Source organism: Notechis scutatus, chromosome 2 (assembly GCF_049901735.1).
Source record: "Notechis scutatus isolate UNSWTSFEM ecotype Mainland chromosome 2, rNotScu1.2, whole genome shotgun sequence".
Taxonomy (NCBI): Eukaryota; Metazoa; Chordata; class Lepidosauria; order Squamata; family Elapidae; genus Notechis; species Notechis scutatus.
Genome location: NC_142010.1, coordinates 87890290 through 87910720, shown reverse-complemented (window position 1 = coordinate 87910720; position 20431 = coordinate 87890290). Strand labels below are relative to the sequence as shown.

Sequence of the window (20431 nt, the reverse complement as noted above, 5' to 3'; positions counted from 1 at the left end):
GTCACCCCTAGTCCTTCTTTTCATTAAACTAGACATGCCCAATTCCCGAATCACCATTTATGTTTTTAATCATAGGAGAATACTTTAAAAAATCATAGCAAGAGGTTCAGTAGATCTCAAGGAATGTGTCCTGGGAATATTAGTTATCATGAGCTCCAAATTGTCTAATTTTGAGTTAAAGATAATTAAAGAAAAGTTTATTCCTAGATATATACCTACTCAAAAATATTGGCCATCTAAAAAATCAGGAATGTTTAAAAGTGACGGAAAATATAAAACAACAACTAAATGATGATGAAATGAAAGTAAAATATAAACTATTCAATTGGTGACTTTCTCCATACAAGCTTTTTATTATGGTAGGGAATAAAAGTTGGATGAAGAGAAATTAGGGTTCCCAAGTGATAATATAGGCGAAGAGACAGTTATCTTCTTGCCACGGTTCCAGCGTGGCATTCTTGTTATCTTGCTATCATTTTTTTTAATGCTTTGCCTCAGCTAACCATGTGATGAATGTCATATCTAGTCTAGCCTTTAGGTAACAGTTTTTTTCCTTTCATTTACCTGAAACCTGATGGCAAGCCTCCTGCAGTGTGTATAAATCCCAACCTGAAATTATGGCTACAGTTTCCACTCCCTCTCTATCAGTCCAAAGCAACATACAGTAGATCATGCTTCTTCCATACGGAGTTCAAAAGAATCATAATGCTTGTCCCTATAAATATTTCATGGTACATTTGAAAATAACATAATGCCTTTTTGCAAGGTAAGTGGCTTTCAGCAACCTCATGAGGGTAGACCACAAATGCAATGCAGCAATCACAAACACAGTTCAATAATGGAAAATTTCTGGGACACCATTTTGACTTAACATTAAGGCTGACAGATTTCTGTAAACATTGTTGGCTGGGAAAAGGACCTTAATTATATAAGATGTTTCTTTGCCTTTTGAATAGTTCAACAAATAGAGCAATACTATATAGTTAGGGGAAATGGAAGTTAAGAAGAAATGAGGAAAAAGTCTGACAGAAAAAAATGCCACTGATAATTTCAAATAAATTGACTCGGTGTAATATGGGGGTGAGGAACCTGTGACCTTTTAGATGTTTCTTACAGTCCCAAAGATTACCAATTTAGATCTTAACTTTACCATCTGAATTTTTGTGAAGACTAAAGAATTATCATATTTTAAGATTTTTATTTTTATTTTAAGATGATTCAGCAGTAACCAAACAGAACATACACATACTCTCTCACACACAAAAAGCACCCATGTACATATCCCTCCTCTGAAATCTCAAGAGAGTCAAGAAAAACATTCAGTAGAGTATATCTATTGTTACTACAGTAGAAAATAGATAGTTCATATAAAGTAGGTTGCAATCTTTTGATCTATGTTTCACTTTTGTGGATATTTAATTTTGTACTCAAGCCTGAGAGAGAATCCCGAGCCAGTTCTCTAGCTTTGGACAATGTTTATAAACTGGAATAAAGATCTAATTCTCATTTTGATCTCAAAGTCTTATTTCTTTTTTTTAAAACAAAGACCTATTTTAAATAAATAATTATGATATAATATCGTATTCTAAGAATTGGTCCTTTTTTGTTGGAAAAAAAAATGAAGTCCTTTTGTATATGGGTTCCTTTAAATCAGTCTTGACTCCTGGAGACTATGTCAAAATATCTGCAGGTTTCTTGGCAACGTTTTTGGAAATTCTTGGCCTTCTCCTTCCTAGGACAGGGGAAAAAATGACTGGCCCAAAGTCATCCAGCAGGCTTTGTGCCTTAGATAAGATTCAGAACTTGCTGCCTTTTGGTTTATAGCCCAATGCGTTTAACCACTAGACCAACTGTCTCTCAGCCTCCTATTTACTATATTTGAAACCATTTATCAGATAATGCTTTGAGGAAAAAAATAATTGTTTTGGTAATGTGTTATTTTCTCAGTCCTGCCATCTCATGAACTTTTGATCATATTTTTACTTTATTTTTTTTTATTTGATTTGTCAATCGCTTACAAGATAATAGGTATAAGAATAAACATGAGTATGAATACAGGAAATAGGTATGAATAAATGGGGACAATAGGACAGGGACAGTAGGCACGATTGTGCACTTATGCACGCCCCTTACAAACCTCTTAGGAGTGAAGGTTTGAGGATGGTAACAACAGAGTCAGGTAGTGTATTCCAGGCATTGACCACTCTGTTGCTGAAGTTATACTTTCTGCAATCAAGTCTGGAGCGGTTTACATTGAGTTTGTATCTGTTGTGTGCTCTTGTATTGTTGCGGTTGAAGCTGAAGTAGTCATTGACTGGTAGACATTGTAGCAGATAATTTTGTGTACTACGCTTAAGTCCAACTGTAGGCGGCGTAGTCCAAGCCCAACATTTCAAGCCTGGAGTATTCTGTTGCAAGCAGAGGAGTGTAGTACTCTTCTCGTGAAATACTTCTGGACATGCTCAATTGTATTAATGTTCGATATACAGTGCAGATTCCAGACAGATGAGCTGTATTTGAGTATTGGTCTAGCAAATGTTTTGTATGCCCTAGTTAGCAATTCAATATTACCAGAGGAGAAGCTTCGTAAGATTATATTTACAACTCTTAATGCCTTTTTGACAATGCTGTTACAGTGAGCTCTGGTGCTTAGGTCATTTGATATGAGTACTCCAAGGTCCTTGACAGAGTGAGGGTTGTCAATGAGGTCGTATCCGCCTAGCTTGTATTTGGTGTACTGATTTTTTTACCAATATAAATGTAGGACAAAGCATTTGTTGGTCGAGATTTGGAGTTGTCAATTGTTTGACCATTCAGACACATAATCAAGATTGCTTTGAAGGACGGTAGCATTGTCAGTGGTGTTGTAAAGAGAAATGTTATTACATTCTCTTTATATTTAGGTGTTTTCAATGAATGGATACTAAAGGAAAGATTATTTATGGGGATTATATAATCTGACATTTTAAGATTCATTGAATTTGAATATAAAATAACACCAACAGAAAATTGCATTGTGAGTGTATAGATCAGATCTAAAGTTCTGTATGAGTTCCCCAAAATTAGATGCAAAAAGATAAAATGTGTATTTTTCATAAGGTATGAATTAATACATTTTAGTTATAATGTACACTCTTCAATTAAGGTTTGGTTGAATGCATAGGACTTTGCTACACTTCTGAACTGATTTTTAGTCTCTTTCGTAACTAAAAGTTATTTGCAATTGTGCATCAATTACAGTGTGTGTGAACATTTATAAAACTGGAGATCCCATGTAATTGTAAACTTAGGATGATAGTGATGGTGATAATGCTGCTGGTATCCATTTTGTCTTTTTTTCTCTTTTTACTCTGTAGGTGAACAAACTTGAAAGGGAAAAAATCCAAGAAACAAAGCGGATCCGGGAATTAGAACAGCGCAAACAGACAGTGCAGATCACTGAACTCAAAGCTAAACTCCATGAGGAGAAGATGAAGGAGCTACAAGCTGTCCGGGAAAACCTTATCAAACAGCATGAGCAAGAAATGGCACGGACGATGAAAATCAGAGACAGTGAAATCCAGAGACTCAAGTCAGCACTGTATGCATTGCGAGAAGGGAGTAGTGATAAAGTACGGACAGCCCTGAGCATTGAGGCTCGTGAAGAGGCCAGGAAACAATTTGACTCTGAGCGCCTTAAACTTTTGCAAGAAATTACTGAACTGAAGTCTGCCAAGAAGCAGGTGGACGAAGCCCTGAATAACATGATCCAAGCTGATAAGATTAAAGCCGGGGATCTCCGGAGTGAGCATCAGTCCCACCAGGAGGCAATCTCTAAGATCAAGTGGGAGAGTGAGAGGGATATTCGCAGGCTGGTTAGTAACGTGTCTAAATATCCCGCCATATTTATGGCTCAATGTGCATAACCTTTCTTGTGATTCTCATTACACAATGTGCAAAGATTTTGATTGCCAAATTTGAGAGAGCTGCCCTCCAAAGCTATTGTGCATTATAAGTATGTTATAATGCAAACTTCTGTGTGTGTGTCAGAATTAGCCTGTAATATCAACATAAAGAAAACGAATTAGTAGTTTATCTTTCCAATTGTTACCAGCGCAGGACATTTTAACAGTCAATACTTAGGTACAAAAATTGCACTGAAAAATAAGAGACTGAGCTAAGAATAAGGATTCTAAAATTAAAGAAATGTGACCATATTAGCTTGGTGGAGGGGGGGAAGCATACTGTGTCCACTAAAAAAGATATAGCTATCATCATGCATCCTATTAACCTAGCTTATGCTATCATTGCTTTGTGCTGGTACCATATGCATTTAGTGACAATAGAAAATTCTCAATGAGTATTGCTCAAAATCATGAGTGTTTAAACTAATATATCAGCAATTGTGTACCTTCTTGTCTTCAAAATGCTTTCCCACATGCCATTAAAATTTTAGTCCTATGTATACTTTAGAAAAAGTGCCATGGAATTCTGCACAGTTGTTTCTCAGAAAAAAAAACACCAAATGTTTTATTTCTCTCACAACTTGTATGTGAGATTTGGTGCCTGAGTTTTGAATGACTTGCTGTTGAGGAAATCTTTGGAGTTAAAACCAACAATTCACTAATAATTTAAACATACTGGATGGAGATCTACATTAAAAAAAAAACTAAATAGGCTGTATTTTCTTATTTCTTATATTAACCACTAGACCAAACCTTAACCATTAGACCAGGGGTGTCAAACTGACAGCCCACGGGCCAGATGCATCATGCACAAGCCACACCCACCTCAGCTCCACGAAGGGAGAAAACATTGTGATACGTCATGTGATGGCAACATAACGCCACGAGTTTGGCACTCATGCACTAGACCAAATTGGCTTTCCAATTCTATTTAAAAGATGTCTTGAAGTTCTACGTAGTGTTGCCTGTTTGTCTGCATCCAGCAATAATTTATTTTTACTGAACTCCCATTTTGTGTTTTCTTCTTGCTCTCACAAAATATTGACATATTTTTCCTACAGTGATCTTTGCCACTGTTGTCACTTAATTATGTGGAAAGATTTGCTAGTGTACAGTGATGAACAATTGCTCATTAGAGACGTAAATAATTTATTTTCAGATTAATTTATTCACCCTTGAGGCCTCTCATAAGGTACTAGAAATGAACTGCTAAATTCAATAAATTGAAACACAGGTAGCTGATAGGAAAAATATTTTCAGTTGCATCTGTTCTAGGGCTGAGTTGAAATGGAGAGATGTATGTTTCATTAAGATGTCACCATCTTTGAATGTATTTGTTTGTTTGTTTAACCAACATATATAGCCACCCATTCCAGCAAATTATTCTGGGCAGTGAATAGTACAAACAATTAAAGACACAGCAGCCAAGAAAACTACAATAGGTTACCTGGGCAGGAGACAAATCACTTCACTCACCCCAGGCCAGAGTACACAATGAGGTCTTTACGTCCATACAAAAGGCCAGCAGTATCAGAGACAATCTAATCACCAGAGGAAAAATGTTCCATAGAAAAGGCATTAGGGCAGAAAAGGCTCATCTTCTGGGCCTTATTCAGCTGACATTTTTTACCTGATGAGACCCAGATGGTGCCTATCTGGCTGGACCAGATATGTTGTATGGGTATAGATGGCTTCTTAACTCACTTAGCCCTGTGCCTTCAAACATCTTAAAGGTCTGAAATGCCCCTGAAATACCCTGACAGCAATAGAACTCATGAAATAGTGAAATCACCTGCACCAGGTAAACTGGCTTCATATTTGTGCCGATTGAAGCTTCCAAATGCTCTTCAAGGGCAGCCTCACACAGAGCATGTTGCAGCAGTTTAGATAGGAGGTCATTCCTTTTTAATTATTGCTTGTACTCGTAATAAAAGAGTGCAAAATTATGCACAGAAGGACAGCTTTTGGGGTAGAAGAAAGGAAATGTTCCCCATTTGTTAAGACAAATAGGCCAGCTCTCTCTTACGCTAACCATGCGAGTTTAATTGATTAGTTGGGGCACAATGTGAAATTCTACTGTGCAATTAAGCAGGAAGTTATCTGAATTAACGGAAGAATACAGAGATAATATTTTCAGCAAAATAGGTCTTTAAGTATATATGCTATTATCACTATATCACTTGTAATGGAATCTCTATTTGTATGTGTAACCTTTCCACATTTTGTTTGGACTAAGTTGGACCATAGCAAAAGTGCAATGCTAATCAGTAACTGTACTGCGATTAAGTTTAAAACTTGGGTGTGTGTGTCTGATGCCCAACAAGCTGGATAATTGGAATTTCAGGAAATACTCTGGATGGATGGCTTTAAAGCAGAAATGCTTACAGCTCAGCTAAACTCCTGCTTGGATTATATACATATTTTGGATTAAGAAAACCCTTAAAATTGTATCAAAACTTTCACCTAATCTGAAACATACCAACATATTGGGGCCATTTCTATAGGAGCTAATTTAGTACTTAACTCCTATTCATGATATAATTAAAGTTTATCTTTAAAGTTTTAATGATCTTTAAAACCCAAATAAATAGAAAAATAAATGGGACTGAAGCATCTAAAAGAATACCTTTATCAGCCAGAAGTACTGCTGAGATATTATATATCAATCAGGAAATAAAGTGGTAATTCTGTTCTTATAATACAATTGTGGATAACAATTGGAAACGTGTTAATTTAAACTCCGTGTGCCAGATATAAATTGGTATTTTTTATCAGGGATTTTAATATGGCTGATCTGAATTTGATATGCATTGTCAGATTTGAGCACTGTATTTTACTATTATGGGCATGACAGTATTTTTATCATTTGCAGTTCCTGCTGTAGTTGTAGGATGGTATGTTCACTATGTGATCCCTGATTAGCTGGTATCACACAATAAATATATTGTTTCCAGTAAAAACAAACAAAAGGCACTCAAAAGCCAGAAATTGGGAATAATTGCTGGCTACAAGTATTGAAAAAATATGGAGTACTAGAGGATGGGAAGTTAGATTTAAATAAATTATCTGCTTGGTTATTTGTTGCTAGTTTAAAGATTTTTTTTCTTTATTTAGTATTTTATTTCAATTTATACTTTATGGTTTGACTTGCAAGACAAGAAAGACTTGAATACAACCAAAGCCATTCTTGTTCAGAATAATCCATATAGAACTGTAATGACTGATCTTTTCAAATGTTAAGCAAACTTTATTGCCTTCACTGAAACATCAAGAAGAAATGCTGAAGTCAGCCCCAACTTCTGCGACTGACAGCAGGGATATAGATCTGGATTCAGCCCACTTAGGCATAAGTTTCCATTGAGAAAGATGTGCAAATGATGAAATGTGCATTGCAACATCATAAGAAAATTATATTGTAGTATAAAAGGGTGGAGCTTGGGTCTTAACATCACAATGCATATTTCACCATGTCAGTAACATCTTGGGTAGGTATAGATGCCAGTGTTCCACCATACTGCATCTTAGTTAAAACTTAGAAGCATTCTGACAACTGTATGCTTGTTGGGCTCTTGTGCTTGTTGGGTCAAATCACATTTTTCCAAATTAAAAATATTATAAATCAGGCCTTGATTAAAATATGTTGTTTCATTTTAGTAAATCAGCTATTAATATTTCAAGTGCAAAATTCTATGTAGAAACTTCTGCAACTTTTTATTTGATTTGGTGTTTGTTTTTCTTCTCATCAAATGAAAATAATTTTCCTCCCCAGAATATCTGGCCAATTGGGGACAAAACCAATGGATCTTTGAATCATCATGCAGTTTCTCTGATTGTCAAAGCTGGCCCTATCATTAGGCAAAATGAAGCCATTGCAATGAACAGTAACCCTGGATGGCCCTAAACCACTGGGCCACAAACAACTTTAAGGCTAGGAGATTTCAAGGCAGATGTTTAGCCTGGCCAGCCACTCTATGGACATCACCCTGAGGTGTTGCTTAGAACAAAGTTTAATGCAAGGAACTCAGAATGCATCACTCTATGAACCTTCCTATAGCAGCATCTATGGTGCATGTATTATCTAAAGAATAAATCCTTTTGTTACTCCCATTTGGAGTAGGATATACAAGAGGAAATAAAAATGGCAGCTTGAGGCAGAATCTGCCATGGGAATGACAAAGATATAATAATCTTGGGATGCTTCTGCTGTTTGTGATAATCAGTTATATTGTTTCTAATACACAGCTAATCAAAATGATACAAGATTTTGATTCTTGGATCTTTTGAAAAGATTGAGAGGTCCAGATAAGAAGATGTATATACCTGTGTTATTATTGGTGATTAGAATAGCTTCCATTCAATGAAGCAGAGCAAGATTAATCTATTTGCTTAATGAGCAATCTTTGATTGGCAATTTCAAGTTGTATTCCTTCTGTATTTTCCAAACTTGTCTTTCTGTGTTATAATTTATAGAAAATTCAACACAAAGCTCCCATTCTTACCATGATTTCCAAAATATATGACTGCATTCTTAACTAGAAGAATTTGGTTTCTGCTAGCCAACACTGTGTACTTATATCTCACAGTCAATAATGGTTTTGGCTTTACCAAAAATGAAAAACAAACTGCGGAGAAATTCACCAGTTTCATAGAGCTGAGAATATCAAATCTAGATATCAAATGATGTCTGCCCTCATTTTTCTTGATGGCTGAATGACAACCTGTAAATAAGACTTTCGCTAGGTTTTATCTATAGTGGAACAGAGTTCTGTTTCTCATATTTCACTCAAGATTCAGGATCAAACCAGAATTTTTGCAGAATAATGCAAACTGATCAGGCTGTTCCTCAAACCTTAGATAGAATGCATTTGGTGAATTGGGTGATTTTTGCACCAAGCTACCTGTAGATGTTCCAGGCTTTACACTTGCCACTGCTTTCTAATGTAAGGACAATTAAAAATTGCATTAAAAAGCATCGATATGCAGATTTGCTTGTTTATTTGTATTCTTTTGTGCCACTATTTGAGCCATGGAATATTACATTAAAACAATGGTACTTACAAAATACATAACTTAAAAATAATGTTTAATTTTAAATACGTATATTCTAATGTGCACTGAACTATTTTATGCTGTTGTAGTTTTAGAGAAGAAATTGCTATAACAAATGCTGAAACAAATGAATCCTGAAGAACTATTACTTGCAAAATGTATTCAAATGCATGGATTCATTTATTGTACTTATGCCATATCACTGTTCTCATGTATCTTCATTCAGATGGATGAGATCAAAGCAAAAGACAGAACTATCTTTTCTTTGGAGAAAGAGCTGGAGACCCTGACAGGATACGTTCAGAAGCTTCAGCTACAGAAAGAAGCATTGGATGAACAACTGTTTTTGGTTAAGGAGGCTGAATGCAACATGAGCAGTCCCAAAAGAGAGATCCCAGGCAGAGCAGGAGATGGCTCGGAACACTGCAGCAGTCCTGTAAGAAGCATGTTCTATTTCATCACACTGGGATTTTGATTGGGTCCACTTATTGCATCATTGCTCTGCTTTCCATGAGTGGCATCTACTCACGAACTATACAATGCTCCCTCTTGTGGGAATTCGAAGGTGGCATTTCAGTTGTGATTCAACTGTGCACTTAATTCAAAATGAGAAAGGGGGAGGGGGAGGGGGAAGAGGAGGAGGAGATAAATGATCGGCATTTATACCGAGCCTTTAAAACACTCCAAACATTCTATATTCATTAACTCAACTATTTATAAAAAGAAGCTTATAAAAGCCTGCTGATGATGTTCCCTTGTTGAAGATCAAATTATACACTGAGACTGTGACATAGAACACACTTACTGGTTTAGAAACATACAGTCACATTGTTTACATAAAATGCAATGGGGCGTGCATAAGCGCACCAACGTGCCTACCGTCCCTGTCCTATTGTTTCTCTTATTCTTCTTTTATTTTTCTTATATGTACCCATTTCATGTATTCACAACTATGTATAACACTTATACTTATTATCTTGTAAACAATTGGCAAATCAAATAAATAAATAAATAAAATAAATATGTTTGGCAAGGATGCACAATATGTGGTTCTCTAGACACTACTGACTTGTACTTGTCAGTATTTGTCACTGATAGAAGAAAATATTTGGACCTCAGGGTTGACCTGTGGGATCCTTGGTGCTCTCTGGGCTTGGTTGTTTTCTTACCAAACTAGTAACATTATCAATACACTGATGATGTTACCAAGTGTGGTAATGAAATGTCTGCAAGAAAACAACCAAACTTACAGAGTACCAAGAACCTCACAATATTTGCTTCTATTGGCTATGTGTGAACTATGCAATTCCATTTCACAAATGAAGGCAAAAACAAGTCCCAGGATAATGTTCAAGGATCCCATCTGCGCCGATCACTGGGACCAGAAGTTTAGTCTTCCAAGCTTTCAGACTCATGCTGGAGCCCATCCTCAGGGAACTTCTCTTTCACCACTGTGATGAGAGAGAACTTCCCCGAGGGTGGGTTCTACCACAAGTCCGAAAGCCCAGAAGACTAAGCTTCTGGTCCCAGTGGCTGACACAGATTGGATCCTGCAATTTCACCTTCATTGTGATTCATAATTTCTGCCAAGGATCTCAACACTTGACTATAAATAACACTTGTGTCGAATTATTTTTCTTTGACAAACATTGTAGGATCTACGTAGAAATCAGAAGAGAATGGCAGAACTCAATGCAACTATTCGGAAACTTGAGGACCGGAACACTTTACTTGTGGATGAACGTAATGAATTGGTATGACCACTTAGCAGTTTCTGAACATTTTATTTCATCTAAAATATCTGGGATAGCAATAACAAAATCATAAATGATAAATAATACTGCAGAGTTGTTTTGGCTTTGTTCATACTTGTTTTTCTTCCGTTCAATCATGTCTGACTCTCTGGATAAGTCCCTGCAATTTTCTTGGCAAGGTTGTTCAGAAGTGGTTTGGGCTGAGGAAAGTTCAAGGTCACCCAGCTGGCTTTGTTCCTAAGGTGGGACTAAAGTTCATGGTCTCCTGTGGAATCATTTCAGTGGAAGGTGATAGAAGTTCTCTAGTTAGGAGCAGGACAACTGATATTAATTATCTGAATCGAGTTAGACTGAGAATGATTTATCTAAATTGACCCAGTAAAATTCCATGGCTATAGGTAGACGTGAACCTGGGTTGACCACTATAATAAGCTCATCATGTGACCACTATCTTCCATAATTCATGTTTTGTAGCACTGCTTGTGTGTGAACTCAGGCAATTCTGATTTATTTCATAAATAATGGTTAGTTCAAGGTGTAAAATCAGTCCCTGGCTGATTGCTTCTCTTGGTTTCACGTGATTAATTTTCCAGCACTGTATATTATACATATTTTAGTACCAAAACACAACCACAGCAATTGAAAAGCAACCATTCTTTCTCTTCTTAGAAGCATAATCAGAAATAAGGCATGACATGGCCTCTCATTCAATGTTAGGAATAGTAGTTAGGTTGGATTCTTATGTTAAATTTATTTTTTGGCTATAGATACTTGAATAACATTTCAAAAAATAAGTGTAAGAAAGTTAGAAGTGGAATCTCTTTCCATAATGAACTCATCAATATTTTTAACTCTGATTAAACATGTTTTGTAGAGTCAAATGACATTATTATTATTTTAAGATTTGCAGATGACATCTTAAAAAAACATCAAAGCTTGAAATTCCATCCCTCAAACTGTTTCCTATAGATCTGATTCATACAATATTCTAAGCCACGATGTAATTTGTTTTGAAGTTAGTGTGATATATGAATCAACATGTTAGCTTATTGAAGATCAATGTTTTAAACATTTCCATTCCAGAAAAAATATAAATATAGATATGTCAATATATGTCAATCAGAGTGTTCAGGTAATCCTTGACTTACAACAATTCATTTAGTGATCGTTCAAAGTTATAACGGCACTGAAAAAAGTGACTTATGACCATTATTCACACTTGTGACTGTTTCCTCATCCCCATGGTCATGTGATTTACATTCAGATGCTTGACAGCTGACTCACATTTATGACGATTGCAGTATCCCAGGGTCATGTGATCGCCTTTTGCAACCTTCCGACAAGCAAAGTCAATGGGGAAACCAGATTCACTTAACAACCGTGTTACTAATTTAACAACTGCAGTGATTCCCTTAACAAATGTGGAAAGAAAAGTTGTAAAACAGGGTAAAACTCACTTAACAAATCTCTCACTTAGCAACATTGTGCTCAATTGTGGCTGTAAGTTGAGGACTACCTGTATATGTGTTAGTGGATGTATGTACTGTAGATGTGTAGTCTATCTAGCTAGCTAATTAATTAGTATTTTGTTTGCAGTTGAAACGTGTTCGAGAAGCTGAAAAACAATGCAAACCTCTTCTGGAAAGAAATAAGTGCCTCTCTAAAAGAAATGATGAACTCATGCAGTCATTGCAGCGCATGGAGGAAAAACTTAAAGCAATCACTAAGGAAAATGTAGAGATGGTTTGTACCAAGAATTCAAATTTATTCTGTTTTTTATTCATTAGTTTTTTTTCCCGTTCTTGGCATATAACTATTAAAGGAAATGCCATAATCCTATTTTGATAATAGACATTTTTGGTGTCATAACAAGGTATGAAAACTGAAAGGACTAACATCCAGTCAATGTTATCCTGACTTTTTTATGTTCATAAAAATTGCAACAAAGAAAAAACCATGCCCAACCAATATGGGGTGAAGTAATTTTTCATTGGATTGGTGTATGTGTTTTTCTTTTCAGTACTTTTTTTCTTTATTTTAAACTGGAGCCTATTTCCCCAAATTGGCATAAAATGATGGCAACAACTTGAATCAAAGTTTGGAGATTCAGATTGGGGTTCTAGAAAACACAAAAAATAATTTTTTAATCCTGGGGTTGTCGGTGCCCCCTTTCAGTTTAGAAAGACGGACATGAGTTAGAAGGAACTGCAGTGATGCTCAATTCAAAATTGAACTTCTGTTTCCCAAAAAATAATTGCTCTTGGATTCATTTTCATTATTCCCTTAATTCTCTAGGGTTAACATTACAAAAGCTCACAATTTGTTGTTTTTCTCCATTCCTGTTTTTTCATGTTTTGAAAGCCATTTGCTACAGTTTATATGTAGGAATCAAACAGATGCAATAAACAATGGCCTGGATAATTTTTCTAGAGAGCCAGGCAGGCCTCTATATCCCAAGCATTTGTATTTAGAAGTCCCAGTGAGTTCAGTTTTGTCTCTTTGTTTATAAATATACACAACATCCATAGTTGAATGCTCTGTTGAGTATTTTTCCATAAAGAGACATGTATCTTTCCTTTTCTCAACACAACAGTAATTTAAAAACATGCCATGGGAGAAAAACAGCTCTAACATCTATAATTCAGTGTTTAAGATAGGTGAAAAATAAAATGTGACAAATAATACAGTATGATGAAAATTTTAAATAATCTAAAAAGAAAACTGGCTTTCCTGTTTTATTTTGTTGTTGTGCAGAAAGAAAAAATGGTATCACATCCTCCTCTGAAGAAATTAAAATCGCTCAATGATCTTGATCAAGCAAATGAAGAACAAGAAACCGAATTTTTGAAGCTCCAGGTTATAGAACAACAAAACATCATTGATGAGCTGACAAGAGTAAGTTTGTTAAGTCTTCATAAATTAAGAACCTAGAAACAGATCTTTTAAGATTATATAATTTAAAAGAAATTGCATTAGGAATAATGTATTTTAATATAGCATTTTCTATACTAGATGCTCTATAGATGTTTTGAATTCTACAAAGTCCAACTAATGTGAAATACAGTCCAGAATAGACATGCCTGAGCTTGTGAGATTAGATTAATAAAATAAGTTGAAACCTGGTAAACTGCAAAGCAAAGTCAAGAAGTCAGCATCACCTCTATTTACAACAATGGACGAAATAAAGATTCCCACATTTGCTTCAAGGCATTCTCAGGAAATAATATGGAAGGTGGCAAATAACACAGTACTTTATTCAGAAATGCACTCAGAGTTTCCTACAGTTACAAGGTAATTGTACAGATCACTCTATACCTACTACAGGAATTTAGATTAAAGCATATTTATGGATCTCTATCTAGCTTCCATATAAACCTATTGAATGAAGCAGACCCCCAATTCTAAATAATTGGTTTCATGTCAAACTGCTTTTACTAGCAATATCGTTTAAAAACAAAAACTTTAACCAAATATTTGACCACATGAAGTATTAATGCCTCAATCTCAAGTATAATGCCTTGATAAGACCACACTTGGAATAGTGCATCCAGTTTTGGTCACCACAATATAAAAAAGATGTTGACATACTAGAAAGAGTGCAAAAAAGAGCAACAAAGATGAGGGGACTGGAGGATAAAACATATGAAGAAAGGTTGCAGGAACTGGATACGTCTGTTTAATCAAAAGAAGGACTAGGGGTGATATGATAGTGTTCCAAAGCTAAGGGGCTGCCACAAAGAAGAGAGGGCCAATCTATTCTCCAAAGCACCTGAAGGCAGGACAAGAAGCAATGGATGGAAACTAATCAAGGAAAGAACCAACCTTGAACTAAGGAGAAATTACCTAACAGTTAGAACAATTAATCAGTGGAACAACTTGCCTCCAGAAGTTGTGGATGCTCCAACACTGAATGTTTTTAAGAAGAGATTGAACAACGATCGGACAAGGAATGAAATGATGTAGGGTTTCCTGCCTGAGTAGGAGAGTGGACTAGAAGACTTCCATGGTCCCTTTCAACTCCTTTGTTTTGTTATCTTTGTATCCTGTGTGGTAACTGTTTCTTGGTTTTCTTATCTAGGATAGAGAGAAACTTATTAGACGGAGGAAGCATAAAAGAAGTTCAAAGCCAATTAAGGTAAATTTACAGATTATTTTGAATCCCACTAATATATTAAATTATATTTCATTTCCAATTCATGAAATTACTCTATTCCATGCCCATTTCTCAATGAATTCAGAAGGAAAGGTATTAGGCCTCATAGAAACCATATATCAAAGAAAGAAAACATTTTCTCAAGTAGCAGTAAATCCAGCTGTGCTTACTAGTGATGGAGGCAGGAAAACTAAACAAAAATTCGATCATATGCCAATTTCTTGCTAACATCTGTGGTTCTGCAAGCTGCAAAACTGACTCTAGTCTAGACCATACTCATACAATATGTTTTCCACTTCTGTGATGTCTTATTTTTTATGTGGGAACAAAAACACAGTAGTATATGTGTGATTTAAATTCTCATTGATCAGACTTCTTCATTACTCACTTTGGCAAGTTTTAAGTGCTGAAATCATCAGTACTTTGCTATCCAACCTGCTGACTAACCAATTCTGTCAGTTTGGTATATGACTCATTTTCTTCTTTGATGTTGCTAATTAACTTAGTCAGTCTGAATACTAAAGCTATTTTTAAATCATTGAATTGTAATAGTAGGCTCCAAAAAAATAGCAGTTATTTTCCAGCATTGCTTGTGAGACCTATAAATGATGTTGCATAACCAAACAAGCAAGCTTAATGAGGAAGCAAATGGTCTTGGAAAAAATGCTTCCTTGTTTATTTGCATCTCAGTTTCCTTCCGTTTCCTAGGTCAATTGTTAGACTTCAACCTGCCCAGAGCAAAGTCTATCCTGTTGTACTCTGTAAAGGACTTTTAGTCAGAGCCTTTGGAGTTGTTTCTGGATTGTGAATGCCACAATTGGAAATGAGGAGTTAGAAGGACAAACTGTCCAGGGGTGATAGATCCAGTTGTGGGATTCAGCCAGTTCACATCGGTTCACATGAACTGTTTGTTAAATTACCACCCCACCCCATCCCACCCCACTATTAAAATGGCTCCTGGGCACTGCGCTGCAATGGAGAAACAGGCAACGGTGTGGCCTGAGCAAGGGAAGGAGAAGGGCACTTTTCCTCTTTCTCCTCCCTTCTCCTCCTCCTTCCCTCCTGCCAGCCACTCTGTTTCCTGTTTCTCCATTGCAGCACAGCACCCAGGATTGACTTGGATAGCGAGGATGATAATTTAACAACTGGTTCACCCAGGGTCAGATTGGCCATCACAGACTGGTTGTTAAATTATTTGAATCCCACTACTGGGTAGATCTGTTTCTTTTCTGCAGTCATCAGCAGAGCCATTTGGCTAGTTTACTGCCTTCAAATTCTAGGTTTTCATAACAAAACAGAGTTTCAAAAAACTAGATAATTCCTACATGGCAGAAAAAAATTTCTTTGCTGCCTTTTTGTATTTCTTTGCTGCCTTTTTGTTGTCACCCAGATGAAGCATCTCCAACAAATACCTGACCAAGTACATATGATGGAGTATTAGCTGTGCTAGAAAGCTAGGCTGGTGGCAGAGTTAGAATGCTTGGCTTTTTTTTTTATAGAGGCATGTTCTGGACACAGTTTATGGGGGTGATGATGACTCCATGGACTCTGAAACATCATCCATGGCTTCATTCAGGACAGACAGAACACCAGCAACACCAGATGAAGATCTAGATGAAGTAAGATTTTTTTTTCCTATTTTTATAAAGTTTGAATAATTAGCAAATGCGTATCATCCCTTTCAATTTCTTGTTGACCTATTTTTTATATAGTGTCCTTCGAAACCTCTATTTGAACCTCCTCCAATTCCTCTTTAATTTTTTTCTAAAAATTCCCTCAATTTCTGCTGTTTAAAAAAATCACATCTTCCTTTGTCCCATCAAAATGACAAATGGACATTTGTTCCATCATTGCTTTAATTTCTCGGTCAAAAATACCTTTTCTCTTAAGCAAAATACTAATAGGAATTTCTTTAAAAACAGCTGCATATGTTGTGAAACTTGGTCTTTTTCCTAACAAAGTGTACCAAAACATACCTTGGAAAATTTCTTATTCTTTTTGAAATTTTGTATTTATTCTATATACTTTTTCAAGGTCTAACCTCTGTATACTCCTCAAACCCAGCCAAAAATATTGCCAAAGTTTTAACCTTTTCTCTAATATCTTCACCAGAATTATTCTGGATTAAAAGAAAATTTCTTCCCTCTCTAAATTCCAATAGAAACAGATTATCAAGTTCACTTTACAACAGTCTTATAATAGAAACTTATTCTTCAAAACCTCCACTTTGCATTTATTTATTTTACAAGTCCAGGCATTTGTTTTACAGAGCTTTCTGTCTTCTCAACTTCTTCTTTCATCTCCTCTTCTACTTTACAAATCTTTCACCCATTCTTTTTTCAAAAGTTGTCAGTTTAGCATCAGGTGATTCAGCTAACTTACTGGCCAGTTGCTCAAACATTTTCTGAAGCAAACCTGGTGTAATCCCTCTCTCTGCACTTTGCTCTAACAAAGTCTCCCCTCTATTTTTGCCACTTTTCTGGTGGTTACCATTACGAATTATAATAAAAGAGAAAAGGCAAGCCCTTTCTTTGTTTTTTGTTTCTTTCTATTTTGTGTTTCTGTGCCTTTATTACTTTCAGCTCAAGTGAAACTCCATAATTAAAATAAGCATCCTATTTTGGCTCATATTACATTTCCTTTGTTTTATAAAGTCCACCAACTGTCAGCACTATTTAATAGTACCCAAAAAACATTCCACAAAGGGTTTGCTTTGTTTGTCAATTTAATTCCAATTAATTCAAAAGCACTTTACCAAAAACAATCTTTCAAAATAATTATCCTTTATGTATAAATTTGTGTTTTTCCCTCTTAAGCTTTTTGCAACTAGTGTTTAAGTCTTTAAAACCTTTTTTAAAACCATTCCAGAAGGAATGACTCACCCAGGATTATTTTTTATCCTGTCACTCAGAAAATCTCTCTTTAGCTGTAAATTAGTTACATCTGAAAGTGTTTAAGAAATTAGGCTAGTGCAAACCTTATCTTCATATAGGCTGCATTGTGGCTGTAAGCTTAACTGAAATTCCACAACTCCCAGCCTTGCAATTCATAAACTGATCACAAAAATCTTACTCCCTGCGGTCTACTTATGAGGAGTAAGTATTCTGTGTTCAAGTGGGAGAACTCATGATCTCTTGTTTATGGGTGAAATTGCATCAGCCAGAATTCATGTCTGGCTGCTGATCTCTTCTTCAGTGTCTTCCCTGCTCCTTCAGAGACATCTAGTTCACCATGGCTCCTCATGTCATGCCCCTGTTGGAATCTGATTCTGTGGGAGAGGTGGAACAGCTGACAGGGAGTGGGAGTGTGGCTCCAGTGGCTGTGGAGGAAAGTGGGGAAGGGCACAATCTGGCTGGGCATTCAGAGAAAGACCCAGATCCACCCCCTTCACCCTAAGGCACGCAGGGAGGAACAGATAGGGGAGCAACGTGGGTTATGGGGCAGAAAAAGGCCCTGATTTCCTTCATTAGCTGCAGCTGGGAAAGAGGGTGTTTGCGCATAGCTCCTTGCTGGAAGCAAAGCATGAATTATTTTGGTTTGTCAAGTTTTATCTGAGTTCTGGCATCCTCCCAACTGTGTGTGTTTTGTTATCTTTTGAAGTCTTCAATTCCTTATCCTGCCCTGTCTCATTACCTGCTGCAGCATGGTTTCTGTTGGTTTTTATTTATAATTTATATGTATTTTGGGTTCGGATGGAATTTCTTCCCTTTAAAAACTGTTTTTGGGATAGTTTTTTTTCCAGCCGAGGATAACTGGACATTGGGGGCCAAGTTGGAGGTATAAAAGGGATTTTACCTATTTTTGTGCCTTTGTTGCTTTTGTGCCATGCCCCAGGTCAATGTTTTCTTAACCTGTGTATTCCAGAGTACAATATTTTGTTTTTCCTAACATAATAAATTCCAATCTTATTATGCTACAATCTATTCTTACACATTCCATATTTTTTTCAATACTACACTTAATGTTTATCTGAAACTTTCTCTTTTTCAGAGCTTAGCAGCTGAAGAATCAGAGTTGCGATTTAGACAATTAACAAAAGAATATCAGGCCCTCCAGAGAGCCTATGCATTATTGCAAGAGCAAACTGGAGGTATAATAGACGCAGAAAGAGAAGCCAAGGTTGGTATCTGCCAAGGTCAACATAGATGTCACCCAAATACAGTCCGTAAACATATATGTGTATCTATCCACCTCTCTCTTATTTCTAATTCATTCAAACAACCTAAAGCAAAACTACAAAAATTGCCATGCAATTGAATAACAATAACACAGACCAATCATTTTAAAGTAATAGTCAAACATGCTAAGAACTTTGTCACAGAAAAAGATGCTACTTAAAAAACACAGAGTAGAATGGAACAGGGTCTCAAAACTCAAAGTATTGTGAGAGTTACAAAAGGACCATTTCATTAGCACAAAGTAGCAATATGGCTGCTTGCCAGAGGAAAAGAAGGAGCTGAGAATAAATTAAAGATAATTTGAAACTCAGGAAGTTTAACGAGATCTAAAAACATGATTAATGAAAGTACATTTTTTCCTTTTTAACAGGCACAGGAGCAACTCCAAGCTGAAGTCCAGAGATATAGAGCAAAAATAGAAGATCTTGAAAAAACATTGGCCCAAAAAGGACAGGTAGACACTTTACAAAATATTTTTTCCTCAATTACTTTTAAAGTTATTAGCATTAGTTTGTTATCTAGGAAAGATTCATTTTGCATATATGAATCGAGTAGCTGAAAGGATGCCTGTAAACAATTAGAAATAATTATATAAAAGTATATTGCTGTGTGAGCATAACTGTATACTGTAGATGTCCTTGTGGGAATTGCAGCTACTTTGATGCTTCCGATAATACCCAATAACAATTGTTTCCATTAATTTAGCAGAATTATTGAATTGCTTTAGCAATTTTTTTCATTGTGACAGAAGTTTTAATCATAGTTGTCAACATGATTCAATGGATTGTGCCATACTTCAGTCATTTAGTGGATTTAATTTTATTCATGGGTAATTTAAATTTATTTGATTTAATAAAAGAGATTAACAAAGCCACATTTCTTTATATCTTATTCTTTTTTAAAAAAATAAAAAGGACTCACACTGGGTAGAAGATAAACAACTTTTTATTAAGAGGAATCAAGAGCTTTTGGATAAGGTATGTTCACGCTTGAATGATTAGAAAAGGGGTTGCTAGTCTTTTTGTGTTGGTGGGCTCATTTGGAATTCTGAGAAAACATTATGGGTATCCTCACAAAATAGCAATAGCAATAGCACTTAGACTTATATACTGTTTCACAGTGCTTTACAGCCCTCTCTAAGTGATTTACAGCATATTGTCTCCAACAATCTGGGTCCCCATTTTACCGACCACGGAAGACTGGAAGGCTGAGCTGGTCAGGATCAAACTCCAGACTGTGGGCAGTTTTAATACTGCATTCTAACCATTCTGCCACCAGGGTTCCTATAAGGTGACTACAAAGTGATGTTTGCCTTCTACATTTCCCAGATTGGTTTCTGCTCTTTAGCTTACT

The 20431-nt window shown here is 36.0% G+C and overlaps 1 protein-coding gene across 2 annotated transcripts in view; it reads left to right on the top strand.

Moving 5' to 3' along the window:
* The window catches only part of JAKMIP2 (janus kinase and microtubule interacting protein 2), an 84705-nt gene that overhangs the window by 53186 nt on the left and 11088 nt on the right, over positions 1–20431 (top strand). For both annotated transcript variants that reach the window (XM_087955420.1, XM_087955421.1), the window contains exons 3-12: positions 3357–3854; positions 9220–9429; positions 10649–10747; positions 12344–12490; positions 13502–13642; positions 14826–14882; positions 16400–16519; positions 18891–19019; positions 19449–19532; positions 19993–20055. In XM_087955420.1, the coding sequence (XP_087811546.1) occupies positions 3357–3854; positions 9220–9429; positions 10649–10747; positions 12344–12490; positions 13502–13642; positions 14826–14882; positions 16400–16519; positions 18891–19019; positions 19449–19532; positions 19993–20055 (1548 nt within the window). The remainder of the gene's footprint in view (positions 1–3356; positions 3855–9219; positions 9430–10648; positions 10748–12343; positions 12491–13501; positions 13643–14825; positions 14883–16399; positions 16520–18890; positions 19020–19448; positions 19533–19992; positions 20056–20431) is intronic.